The sequence below is a fragment of the Lissotriton helveticus genome, chromosome 2_1 (genome assembly GCF_964261635.1).
Source record: "Lissotriton helveticus chromosome 2_1, aLisHel1.1, whole genome shotgun sequence".
Taxonomy (NCBI): Eukaryota; Metazoa; Chordata; class Amphibia; order Caudata; family Salamandridae; genus Lissotriton; species Lissotriton helveticus.
Window position 1 is genome coordinate 1105174003 of NC_136059.1, and position 14578 is coordinate 1105188580.

The following is a 14578-nucleotide window of genomic DNA, read 5'->3' on the forward strand; positions in this document are numbered from 1 at the left end:
ATTTATATTTGGAAATGGAGCTGAATCTAAAGCAGGAGCTGATGTCTCTTTGTCTGTAAACACCACCACTTCTTCTTCAGAAACTGGACTGCCACACTGATTGTCTGGTACTGGTACTGATACTTGCAGGGGTGCCGTGCCCGCTATAATTGCTGTGTTTGTTATGTCAGTCGTATTAATTTCGAGACATTGACCCCCTCCTCTTGCTTGTACTACTTGTTGTACCTTGAAGTATGATTGTAGAGAAGGTGTAATCTTGATTTTCTGGTCTTTGCTTTTTCTAGACCCTCTGCTTTTTATATTCTCTGTTAATTCCTCTAAGCGTGGGGGATGTTTCACATTTTTCTTTGTGCTTTTCGGGGTCATACACCTTTTTGTAGGCTGTAAAAGGCTCTGTTTGCCTAGGTTTTGATTTCTGAGGCAGTATGCAGACCTTGCTCCTCCCTCTTCCGATCTCCCTAACACAGAAAACAAAAACCTGCTGCTTGTATCTTTTTCGCTCTAGATCTTGTGGAATAAGGGAAATGTGGGAGACCTTTTTCTTTTTTATCTTTGGCAAATTTATCTTTTCCCAGTGGTGAAGCAGTGTAATTGTTATCCGTTTTCCCTGAATTTTGTGATAACAGATCTTTTTTTTCTTGATTTTCTAATTCAGCCTTTGCCGCCTCTGCCTCAGTTCCGCTTTGCTGCCTGCTATGTGTATGTCCCCCTTCTTCGAATGCTTCCTTAGGGGAGAGATTTTCACCACTCCTTTCATTCATCCAGCAAGGAATTATCGGCAATTTTGCATTTATAACAGTCTCACAATGTCTCTCGTTGCGCTTTTCTCCTAGTAAAGCCAATCGATTTTCGTGCAAGTTAGAGCTTTCCTCTCTTTCCCAAAACCTTACGCTGGATACCTTGTTGCTATTGCCTTGTCGAGCCTTCTTTGAGTCTCCCGCGCCTGCACCCGTCCCGTCTACACAAACACACGCTGCAGGGTTGCAGTCTCTGCTGCTCTTACCCCGGAAGGAGAAGTTGATCTTGCCGAGTCTCTTTCTGTAGCCCCGGGCAGCCTCTCGCGCTCTCTCCCACAGCCCGTCTCTGCTTGTGAAGTTGGCTGCCGGGTCCAAACTTCTCCGCACTACAGCTTCGACCCACCCCGTCATGCAGGTCTCCGAAGGTATCTCCCAGCAGGTCAACGGTCAGCCGGAGTGAGGGGCGTAACAGCCCGAGATTGGAAATGCTGCCGCTGTCAAAACTGCCGTCACCACTGCCCGCGCCTCACCGCTCTCACCGGTCAGGTAAGCGGGCTCTGTCTACTCGTCTGCGGGGGAAAGGGTTTTCCGTGAACGTGTCAGCTAGGCGTTTTAGCGTTAGCGTTTAGCGTTTAGTAGATTATTATTAACACATCCTTATTCAGTTAATTCTGCATTGAGAAGCCTTTTTTAGATTCGTTACCCTGGAGTCTTGTCGGAGCTCGCGACCAAGCGTCTCAGCCGGCCGCCATCTTTCCCCACATTCCCATCATCCAAATCTTAGTTCAACTCAGATCTCAATAACGAAAGAGGCCCACTTAGACTGATGGAAAGAACATGGAGACAACACCCCTCTCCCTCCCATCTCGCCCTCCTCCGAGCCACAAGATCTACTTACAAGAAACTCATTTTTGATGAAACGGCAACCTTCTTTCGAGCCCAACTTAATCGGGCCAAAAATAGACCCAAAGAATGGTTCAACATTGTTAGAAATTAAAAATCTTCAGCCCCCCTAAAGTAGACGGACGCAACAGATAGATGTGAGTAAATCGCTAACAACTTCTCAGATAAAATCGACAAAATAGAGCAATCCTTCCTTCTAACTAAGGTCTTACCAAGCCCCCTACTTGTCATTGATGCTACATCAGACTTTCCTCCCCCGTTGACTCTACCTCCTGATTCTTTCTCTCACCGATCCATCACAACCCCTCCTGAATTCAGCCATTCCAACTTACAGCTGAAAAACCATGCATCCTGGCATAATTTCCACCCCGTGACTGAGCTCGAAGTCTTTTAACATCATGCCAAACTAAAGCCGACCTCTCACATCAAAGACCCGATCCCCTCTGACCTTGTCCAAGATCTAAACCACATCATTGCCCCTTTTTTGACTACTATCATCAACACCTCCCTTGCCACGGGAAGTGTCCCTGACTCCCTCCAACTCGGACAAATCACTACCATTCTTAAAAACCTCACTGCTGACCCTAATGACCCTAACAATTTCCGCCCTATCTCTAACCTCCCACTTCTTTTCAAAGCCCTTGGAAAATGTGCTCTGCTCCAATTGGATAAACACATTGGCAATTTCAATTTACTTGACTCCTTGCAATCCGGTTTCAGAAATGGCTGCATCACAGAAACCGCCATGCTAAATATAGTGGATGACATCCATTGTTCCCTTGACAATGGTGAGACCTGCCTCCTCATTCTCCTTGACCTCTCTGCGACCTTTGATTCAGTTAACCACTCTTCCTTACTTAACTCACTAAAAGCTCGCTTTGGCCTTAATGGTCAGAACACAACAAATTAAAATCAATGACTACCTCTCAAACCCTACACCTGTCTCCCTTGGTGTCCCTCAGGGCTCTATTCTCTCCCCCTCTCTCTTTAACCTCTTTATGGAACCTCTTATCCTCATTCTGAAACAAGCTGAAATCAACTATCACCTCTATGCTGATGACACCCAATTTTAGTATGAGTCTAGATCCCAATTTTATGTACTTCATCTTAACAATACCCTGAGTAAGATCCAATCCTGGTTCTACTCCAATCATCTCAAACTAAACATAAAAAAATCGGAAATCAATCTTTTTTCAGCAAAATACAACCGGCTCCACATCCAATCATGGATCTCTGACCTTAATGCCCTCAATTGTTTGCTCTCCGTATCCAACTCAGTGAAATCACTTGGTATATCCATTGAAAAAAACCTAACCCTTAACGAACACATAAACAACTCAGCTAAAGGAGCTCTCTTCACTCTCCGTGATCTCAAGAAAATTAAACCCTTGATTCAAGCTGACGACTTCAAATGGGTTGTCCAATCACTAATGCCCAAAACATCTGGAACACCCTCCCGAAAGACCTGCAATGTAACCCCTCCTACCTCGGCTTTAAAAAAGATCTCAAACATCACCTTTTCAACAAGTAATGGGGTCCAAAAACTCGCCTTTGTCCTTACGCTTTCTTCCCCCGTTCTGGTTCTCCATTACTTTACTCCTGTGTCTCACCTCTCCCCACTTTAATCTATCACCTTGTTTACTCTCTACCTACCCCTTCTTTTTCCTCCCCTCCACCTCCTACCCTTACCCAGCTCCTCCAAAAATCTCTCTGTCTATACTACCTCCTCTTCCTCCATTTGTTTCTCACTTACCTATTTGTATGTAATCATTATTCACCCGCAGTCCCGCCCAGAATTTTTACTCCCTCCTTTACTCTGCATTGAGCTTTACCTGCATCTCTTGCTACTGTGTAAAGTAGCTCTCCCTGATTGCCTTTTCATGTATGTAGCTCTTTGCCCATTTGTTAATTAATGTGTTTTAATCTTGCCTGTCTGAATGTTTTTGCTATTGAACAACTTTGCTTTTTCCTGTACTTTTTTTTGCTCATGTAAAGCGCTCCAATACCCCTGGGTCTAGCCAGCGCTATATATAACCTTTCAAATAAAAAAATAAAAAAATGACACAATGGCCATACTGCAATAACGTTACAATCTCCTATATGTTGAAAAAAATAAGTACATTTGGTGTGTATTCCTTATGTTGAAAAATTATTCCAAAGGCGAATGCACAAAGTACCCCAAATAGCAAAAAAGGGCTTACCATTCTATGCAGCAAATGATTAGCAGCCAAGTGGTTACATGTACTTACTTACTTGGTGTATTTGGAATACATGTTCATCTGTCTACTTTTGTGTATGTGTGTGGGCTTGTGTGTGTGTAATACATGTGTCTGTGCCTAACTGAGTGTATTATGTATCTGGTAGTGAGTATAGGCAACATGTTTAAATGTGTGTGTTGTGGGTGTGCCTATGTATGTGTCTGACACACATTAAATTAATGTATATGATTGCACATATTGTGTGTGTGTGTGTGTGTGTGTGTGTGTGTGTGTGTATGATTAATACAGTCCAGGATTTTTTCCTGGACTTCTGGTACACATAGTTCTGGTTCTCATATTAGAAATCCAAGAATAAGATTGCCAGAATGAAAAAATCCTAGAATGTAGGAACAAGTCTTACATGGACAGAGTGGAATGAGGATATTTGAAGACTTATGTAAAAGGGGAGAGTGTGTGATAGAGGGAGAATGGAGAATTATTGTGACTTTGATTTCCCATGTATGTGAGTCTGTACCAAGGTTTAATGTCTCAAATTGTGCGTGGGGGATCTCCACATCGACTGCAGGGTCTCTCTACTGTAAAGTTTAAGGAAACTGAGAAAAATTTCACTTAACTAAAAAGATATATTAAAATATTTTATGTCCAATATAAATGTAAATTAATTGTATACATTTACTTTAAATGTAGAACAAAATGAATTTTTTTTACAGAACTGGTAAACAATTAATTTTATAAAACATTAAGTTAAATAAAAAAATATTAGAATTTTAAATGTTAAAAAAACGAAATTCCCAACATATAGCAAGCACATTATTGTGCATTAATAATTAATAAAGGTACTGCATAGATTTTATTCAAATGAATGTAATTATTTTAATTATTTTTATTTTCACATTATGTTTATATTCAAAATAGGTTTCTAAATATTTTGTATTTTAAATATGTACTGTTAAATATATTGTTACCATTAAGTATATGTATTTATATGTGTAACTATTTCAAATAATGTCATTTAATGTAACATTATTTACTATGGGATTTGATTTTATGTCCCTACCTCCAATATTATCTATTGGAGGCTGTTGCAGTACCAGTGGCTGGCTATGTTTAGTTCTGAACTTACTACATTTTTTTTATGGTAACTTATATTCAAAGTTTGTGAATACCAAAAAGTAGTTAACTTACTGAAAAGTGTAGGTCACCTCTGTGTATCATGCCCCCATATTTGTGACCAAGTCACAAAGGGCTTGATATGAGTAGGTGTTGCTTACTCTTACGGTACTCCTGGCTTAATCCTGAAATTCAGGAGTCAGTGAGGACTTCTATAAGTTGGTCGCATCAACATTCTTATATATTGGGCTTCTTGTATCTAATAGTATGTAAATTCAGGCGTTTGCACCCTGCTGTGAAAGTTATGATATATATGGCAATAATCTTCAAAGGACACTCATAGAGCAGATAAAAGGCCAGTGGGTGACTTTGGTCAAACATGAAAGTTATCAGGAAAGCATGATTTGATTTAAAAATGTATAGAATAAATGATTATCCGAATAGTGTGTTCTAGTACTAGAGCATCAGGCATTTGAGAGAACAAATAGAGTTTTCACAGTTTACGAAATTTCAAAAGGTTTCTTTAAGCAAGAATGGCTCCAGTAGGCCATCCCCGGCCTGCACAGTGAAGAAAGAGAATGCATATGTGCCTTTGACCTCATCATTGTTAGCTTTAGCACTAATACTTGTAATATCCACCAGGTGGTAGGTAACCCACATATTTAGGGCAATGTAGGCAGTTAATTGTGAGAAGCAATTAATGTTTCTCTTTTATGTTTGATGCTAAGGGTGATGATAGTATTATTTTTTCTCCCTGTAAAAAGAACATGACTTTGAGCGATAGTCTTCATAGACGCCTGGGAAAAAAGGCATAATGCTGTAGGTAGACAAAGAGAGAACACAGCGACTGACAGGCAGTTACGCGACTCACTGATGCACTTCCCGTGACTGCACCAAAGAGAATTACCAACAGGAGAGAGAAGGCCTGGGAAGTTTTCTTTTCTGTTGTTGTCAAAGATAAGGATCATCATTATCCAGGACTGCGTTCTCCTAAGGGACTCATCACAAGGGTCTTTGCATTACACACAGGTCCGGAGGACAACGTCTTCTTTTGCTGCTGTATCAGCACTGTTTTGAGTACACATATAATTTTACATGCACACCTCATTAGTAAATGGTGAGCCATGGAGCCTGCTTGCAGTCCATCTCATAGTATTTTTTATTATGTCGAGCCTATACAGCGTGCGCTGTTAGGCGATCTGTTGTCTTTACTTTGTATGGCCTGACTCCTCCTACACTTTGCATTGGCTTTTGCGTGCCAAATTTAAAAAACATAGCCTGCAAATGGCTAATAGTGGGTGTTTGTCACAGCTTCTGTTAGAAGTTCACTCCCACGGAGTATTGCCGTGGAAGCAAGCAGGGACACGCATGCTGCTTAAGTGCCTTTATGTGTTTGTGGTAATTTATTTGTGGGTGAATGCGCTGTGGGTACAAAACACGTTCACCCGATGTGAGAATACATGTTTGGTAATGTATTCGCGTATTTTGCTAGCTTTCTGTGTACATTTTTTAAAAGTTTGTAACAGAGTTATTGTACATTTCTTTTTTTTTCACGGTAAAAATGCTGCCAAGGTTTGCCGGTGTGCATGCGCGCTTGTTACCGGCCACGCCTCACCATGACACTCGCACTGTAGGCATGCTTCCAACGGCAGCATTACAGATTTAAAACAAACATTTTCTCACTCCGCCACCTCTCGCTGCTCTTGCTATTTTCATCTATTTCCATAGACAACCACCTGTGTAGAGCCAAACTGAATATAACGTAATGAGCACTTCTGATTGAAAAATTACTAGGCGCTCCATCAATTGGAACATGGCTATCAAGGGGTACATGTCAGTGAAACCCCAGAACTAATATGGTTAATACAGTAATACCTGTCAAACTCATCCTTGTGGACACAACTGCAGGTTACTTACCATGTTTAAAGTCAGCAGTTCCTTGAGATAGTATCCTTTGCATAAATTACAGAAATATTGGATGTTCATAAGAAAAAGCACACAACTTGATTATCTACAAAGGGTTTAATTTGTTTGCCACTATAAAGCATTCTCATTTAGAGGCCTCTGCTGACTGATGAGTTCGTTTTTGAAGATTTTTACTTTTTGTATTATGCATGTGTACTTGTTTTTGTTTACTGTATGTTAGTGCCAAACATGACCCCGTAGGCTCCAAGAAGCCTTTGCACAGCATACCCCAACTCAGCCCCCCCATAGCGTTTGGTAAACATTGTGCGATTTGTTAAAAATGCTGCCTAGGTCCATCGGCACGTGTGCACACTAGGTGCCATTACAGCGGCCACGTCCCACAATGGCACCCACGCTCTAGGCATGCTGCAATGCTGCTATATCTTTAAATGTTTGTATTTACTGTATGTTAGTGCCAAAGATGACCCCATAGGCTCCACGAAACCCTGGCATAGCATACCCCCACTCAGCACCCTCCATACCAGCAGCGGGCCTAACGCAGCCGCTGCATCTCTTCATGGTCCTAAGCAGTAAATACTGTTCACCTCAAGTCACTTCAGCTGAATAAATATACATAACTACCCCACCTTACAGCTGCACTTACTGTTTATGTGTATTTTGTTGTTGTAAGTATTAACGTTTGGTAAACATTTTGTAATTCTGGACGAATCCTTTATACTCTATTTTTGTACCACGTTAACATTTGTATCATCCCCAAGGCTACATTTTTACTGCTATTTTATTGGGCTCGATATATAACCATGGCATATTTATATATATTCTTAAAAAGAAATATACTGCGCTTTATACTTTATTACTGTGGCATTTCTACTCAAGTTTTTAAAAAAAGACTGGCCTTTTTGCATCTGTTTGTTTTTAGTGGTCGTGCGTGTGCATTTTCTCTTTATTCTATAACACTGTTAATTGTACATTTTGTGACTTTACACTATAATACATAGTGCTTATGTTTTAATGGCCGCCAACAATTCTACTTATGCTGGTCCCTACCTAGCCTTGGTCTTCACCCCACAGCAGCAAACAAATCAAACATATTTTCACACTGCAACACCATTAATACAGCATTCCCCCCCGTTTATACAGCCACCTTCACAATATCATATCAATGCTGCCTAGGTCCATCGGCACACGTGCATGCTCGTCACCATTACACCTGCCACGTCCGCCTTGGCACCCAAACTCCAGGCATGCTGCCATGCTGCCAATTCATGTCCAACGTATCGTGGCTCATTTCATATTGGAAAAGTGTACAACAATTCGAAAATGTTGAGAGTATGTGAGCATGCCAATAGGGGATAACCAGCTGCATGGATAAACACTTATAAGGTCCCAAAGGCGAAAACTATTGGTTATGCCAATTCTTGGTTATTTTAGAGTTGCATGAGGTAGGTGTTCCAGTGCCAATGTTTTGGGTCCTGCATTGGTTGGAAAGGGAACTAATGTATTTGTGAAGGAAAGATCTCTGTCAGACCAACAATGCTGGGCAGGGGTGTAGCTTCCCCTAGAGCAGCAGGTGCAGTGGCACCAGGGCCCAGAGGCTGCACTAAACCATTATTATTGTTGATTTTTACAACTGCAGCCAGAGGGGCCATTTCCTTCCTTGCACTGGGGCCCACGACATACTGGTTATTCTTCTGACATGGCTTTGGTAAAGAGATGCAATAATGAAAATCATGTAATTTCTTTGTTTGTGAGCTTTCTTCTATCACATTCTGTAGAAGGACTGTGGCAAAGCTTTTAAAGAAAAGAGCAAAACGTGAATCTGAATCTTTCTCAAATGGGACAAGGCCCTTTGTACTTCTGTTCCCTGGCCGTAGGTTTTTTTCAGCCTCATCTTAGTGTGTTCAGTTTCTGGACTGAGCCATGGTGTCTTTGGGCCTTCGAGCATCTCGGGCTGCATGCTCACTTTTACAATTTGTGAATCACAGGGTTCTAGAGTCACTTGATTTAGGCCATGCCCTGTATTACATAGATCACACCCATTGTAAAGGACTCCTGGTCACAGCTCTATGGCTATGCCTCATTTAGATACGCCCACCAACTTTTCTTATCCCACTTCAAACCCTGATCATATATTGAAAACAAAAGAATAATACTTGGCAATTCTATAAACCGAATAAAAGTAGAAACTTTGTGCAATACGCTAGTACTTCACTGAAATGCAGGCTCCAAGTGTGGTCTGTGCCTGAACAAACCATGCATTCACTTTAACACTTTGATTTACCTCTTAACTTGCAGAACTGTGAACTAATCCCCCCACTGTCACAAAAGCCCTTTACATTTCTTCCTTCACTACCATACCTCTGTGTCTACTGCTGTATGGCTCAGTGCGACCGAGCTTACATCCTATCCCCTCCATCTCTTAATTACTTTCATGTCTATTTGTCATGACTGTTAGACCTATCATAACATTCAAGTGCTTTTAGACATTCGGGGGTTACTGAATGACATTAAGCTCCCCTTGCTGTTGGCTGTGCACGGGAGAAACAAATCCCTTGAATAAGCGAGTTCCAGTTTTTCAGGAGAGAAAAACTCTCAGGCGGCCATGATCCTCAAGATTAAAGACACTATTATTACTTTTACAAAGGTGAAAACCTTAGCGGCTGATTACGAGTTTGGCGGGGCTGTGTTGGCTTTGTGCCAACACAGCACCGCCAAAGCCGCGAATGGCCTGCCCACCAGCTTACGATTGCAACTCATATCTGGTGGGCCTTTCTTTTGAAGTTCCCACGATGGTTCCCTGAAAATGGGCACCACAATGGGAATGCAAAAGAGGTTCCAGAATGGCATGGACTGTGAAATCCATGTTGTGCTGGAACTTGGGGGGCATGACAGTTCATGCCCTGCTGGAACTTGGATGCATGCAAACCTAAGCCCCGCTCTCATTGCGGTGGCAGCATGGGAGCCCAGTAGGGTCCCCTTTTTTTACCCACCGCCAGCCTTTCCATGGTGGTCTCACTGCATATTGGATACTCCTGTCCGCTGCGCCACTGCAAGGGAACGGTGGTTCCCTGGCGCAGTTGGCGCCAAAGTGGCGGTCCGAATGGCCGCCTGAGAATATTGCGACCCCAGGCATGCTACCGCTGCGTCACCTCGAGTCTGGTGGTCAAAGAACGCCAGACTCATAATCGGCCCCTCAGTTATGAAGCGTGGAGTAGAATATATACCTGAATAAAACATGAAGTCACACCCAATGTAAATTCTGAGGGCAGGTAAAAATATAGGTTATACAAAAAAACAATGTCACTAAAACAATAATGTAAGCACTTGCTTGTAATAGTGGCTTGCATTCCAGAGTTCAGATATGAAATATAAACAGAGAATAAGCAACTGAAAACTAAACAATAGTGAGTAGTGTTCAGTCGCAAGTGCAAGTTGTGGCTTTCACTCAAGCGACTCCTGCCTTTTCTGGCCTACATTTGAAAGAAAGAAAGCTATAATGGGACTTACCTTGGGGTGTCTCAAAAGTATCTTTACAGCTTCTTCAAAATACTCCAGATCCAGCTCCACCAGAAAGCTTGGCAGATCATCATAGGCAAAGTAGGCCACTGTGAGAGCAGCAAAACCTCGACTGGCCAGGAGACTGCTGCGGAACTCCGTGAGACCCCCAGTGCCACCAAACAGATCAATGACTCCAGGAAATGGACCTTCTCCTGCAGAAGAGAAGAGGAATTTGATATAAGTCAGTCTTTGAGGATGCAAAAAAAAGTGGATTAAATGGTAGATAGTAAAAACTCATAAATGTAATAATTGACAGATGATATATGGATAACGCTTTCTGTAAAAGGTCCATTATTGGGTGCCAGGAGAGACCGAGAAAGGCATCATGCAGTTATGCTATGACAGGTGAGGATTTGGTATATACCAACTGTGCTTTCATTGATGTATTGATTTATACTGCATTGAAATTGGTCAGCAAGTAAAACAAACACGTAGCTCATTACTTATAACTAAAATGAAGATTTATCTATGTTCACTGAAATTCTGAAATACTGTTAAAAACATCTGATTCTCCCAGTCTTAACTGGGATTTAGTTGCTCATGTCTGAATACATGTAGAATCTCACAATAATCAAAATACTTTATTTAGACAATCAAGTATATTAAAGTGGGGTAGTGCCAAATAGATTTAAAATATGAGGCAGTGCAACACTTTGTAACAGAAATGTTGACACATCCGTAGATTAACTATAGATCTTCAAACAGGTTCAATCAATGGTGGTACTGTTAATAATTTAAAAATGGAATTTGATAAGCAACTATTAACTTGAAAAATGTATCTTTGGTTAAAATTTCAGCATGGAAAAGCTTACTATTACTGTCCGGTCTGCTTAGATAGAAACCAGTACTTTAAGAAGCAAGGCTGTATTTCTATTTGAAGGTCGTCTTTGGAGCGGCTAAAATTTAAGGTTCCTCTCCTTCTTTGATTTTTCTTAGTTGCTTGTCTATGTTCTCCAGGAATTTTACAAGTTTAGTGATCCCTTGCAGCTGTGCATTGTTCAATAGGAAACTGATGACAGATGGTAATGTCTGTGACCACTCCTCAGTCCAGAGGTGCCGAAACAGCCTTCTGTGGTCTTCTAGGAGTATAGGGCATATGCAAGGCAGGTAGGTCACTGATTCCTGGAATATACCGCATAGTCAACATGTTTTATACTCAGGTTTAACTGCCCATGGTGGAGATCAATCTAATGACAAAAAATAACCCATACAAGTAGTATCTGGTTTAGTACCACAGCCTTTTCTGCCACAGGTAACAGAAAGCTTAGCAGTTTACTATGAAAAATGCATCAAGTATGCTTCAGTCACAGCTGAGATTAAAAATCTTCATTGGCTGACAGTCAGGAAGCATACTCAGTTCAAGGGTCTATGTTTGGTCTTTCAGGGAACTGGGCCAGACTTCTTAAAACAACATTTCAGCTGGTACTCTCCAAAAAGAGCACTGCTGTCATCAGATGCTAAATTGGTAGTGGTTCCCTTTGTGAGAAAAGCCAAATGAGGTGGCAGAAGGTTCATAGCCAAATGCAGCTAAGGCTTTGAATGCCCTCCCAATACACCTGAGAATCATGACCAACCTAATTGTCTTTAGAAAGGCATTAAAAACATGGCTTTTCACAAACTAGGCAAGTCAATACCCCTATTGCTTGATCCTCCAGCAGGTATTTACATAGAGCAGGACACCTTCGGGTAACAGTTTGTGCTCTACAATGCAACTAACATTAACATTAACATTAAAAAAGCTAGGCGTAGCATTGTCTCTGGCCTGTTCTTCAATGCCCACCTCTTAATTTATTTCTCTTTTATATTGTGTGCACAATACTCCTCCCGTGATATCCTATTGACTATTAATTTGGTCTTTTTTCTCTGTTTTCACGTTTGTATGAACCAGGCAGTGTTATTAATCTCTGAACTCTTTTCAGCTTCAGCCTGTTTTGAGCAAATTCCCAGTCCTATATTTTTTCCCCATTATATCACCTCTCTGCCAGATTGCACTGGATTTCCAAAGAGGCTAAGTATGGGAAAATCGCCAGTTCCATACAATATAAGGAACCACCATTGCTCTATCAGGTTTTCTAAAATGGGTGAATTTAATCCAAATGTAGGGAGAAATCTTGGACCACTCATACAGCCACTGCGGTATGAACAGTGAGACAATCTACAGATAAGAAACTCCCACCCTTCCGCACCTTGAGACTCTTATGGGTGAGCAGCCACGCTATAAAAACTCCTGATTAATTGTTTGATCTAGCAAACTCTGAACCATGATGGTGACATGAGCTGAAATAATTATAAAATGGGTGGCATATTAATATTGCAGAGGAACCAGTATAAACACACAAAGTAATCCAGAAACCCATGGGGCAACAATACAATGTCCATCCTCTGTTAACACTTTTGGCAGCTTTTCTAAGTCTTGATAGGCCAGTATTTTCTCCATACTAACAATACACAGATGTAAGAAATTGGGTTATTGGTTCAGGGGGTTTGAAGCCCCACTCAGGCAACAACCACAATCCTTCTCAGGGTGAACCACAAAAGTCACAAAATTAACATGTACTTAAGCCTCTGATAAACTGACACAAAAGCAGTCAGGCTTAACTTAGAGGTAATATATAAAATAGTTATGTAGCACACAAATAGTATTACAGCGAAAACACAACACAAGAAAATTCTCAACCCAATTTAGAAAAATAGAGAGCATTTTAATGAATAAAATTACACCCAAACAAATTAAATCCATTCAGTACAATCGTAAGTATGAATTTTAAATATTTGAGTGTAATCTAGCGCTAAAAAAATCAAAGCACCAACGGTGGGCATCTGGTTCCAGGAGACATGAATGGATTGGGCCCAGTCTTGGCTGACCGTTGGGCTTAAAAGAAATTTCAAGAAAAAATTCTGGAGAATGTAGCGTCTATGTGGAGTAGGACATAAATCTGTAGCCGAGAGGAGGTTGTTTTCAAGAGGGAGTGTCTACACGATCTCTGGGTGAAGTGGTTGATGATGGTGGGAACAACTCCAGGTCGGAAAAGCTAGATATTCAGGCTTAAGAGTTCATCCTTGTTGATGGGGTGCTGGTCGTCGTCGAGCCCGGTGAAGACTTCTACTCTCGGACTTTGAAGTATTTCTGGAGCTTGGATTCACCCAGCAGGACAGGGCTGCAAGGTGTTGCTAAGGAGCGCTCCAAAAGAATGGTTACAGCTGCTGATAGGAGCCACTGAAGAGAATTTGCTGCTGCAGAGAAGAACGTAGTGGGAGCTGTGGCAATGTCAACTCCACTGGCAATGCACATTTGGCGGATTAGCTTGCATGTAGATCCTGGGCTCCTTTTGGTTCTCAGGGCAGTTTAATGCACAATTATCCAAGTCCCATATTTTGAGTACTGGTAGAAGGAAGCCACTCTCACACCACAATTAGGGGATCAGGACCTGGGGGGCACCACTTGGTGCATCAGGGCTCACCTCAGCAGAGGCTAGCAGCAGTGTTCAAGGTCTCAGGTGCTTGTTATGTCCCTGTAGCTAACACAGGAGTCTAGCCACCTAGTCCATGGAGTCACTCTGCTTGTCCTGGATTAAAGGAGGGCATCAGTGTGCATAATAAATCCTTTATAGTAGTCAGAAGACCTGAGTACAGGTGCCGTACACATGGAGTCCTTGGGGGAGTCAAAGGCTTCCTGAAAGGCCTCTGCCTAGATCGCCTTTTTGGTTGCTTCTTGCTTGGAAGTCTGATAAGTTAAGGGGGTAACAATGGTACCATAGCCCTTAACAAATGTCCAATAGTAGCCAGGGTGGCCCAGGAAGGCCCTCATTCAGTCTGAGTTTTGGGGGATTCTCAGGCCACAATGGCCTCAATCTTGGCCTGGAGTAGCTGCACTTTCCCCATATCACCTGGTGTCTCAGATACAACACATTTCCCTGCCCTGTCTGGCACTTACAGGCCTTGATAGTCAGGTCTGACTGTTGCAGAGCTGTAAGCAGCCCTTGGAGGTGGTACAGATGCTCCTCCCAGCTGGAGCTGAATACAGCTATTTCATCTCGGTAGGTGGAACAATACACCTCGGTCCTAGCCCGGACCCTCTTCACCAGCTTCTAGAAGATGGCAGGGGTATTCTTTAGTCCGAAGGGC

At 41.9% G+C, this 14578-nt stretch overlaps 1 protein-coding gene across 2 annotated transcripts in view; it reads right to left on the minus strand.

The window, feature by feature from the left end:
• The window catches only part of LOC144818458 (bile acid-CoA:amino acid N-acyltransferase-like), a 295075-nt gene that overhangs the window by 64308 nt on the left and 216189 nt on the right, over nucleotides 1-14578 (minus strand). For both annotated transcript variants that reach the window (XM_078675917.1, XM_078675918.1), the window contains exon 3: nucleotides 10403-10605. In XM_078675917.1, the coding sequence (XP_078532043.1) occupies nucleotides 10403-10605 (203 nt within the window). The remainder of the gene's footprint in view (nucleotides 1-10402; nucleotides 10606-14578) is intronic.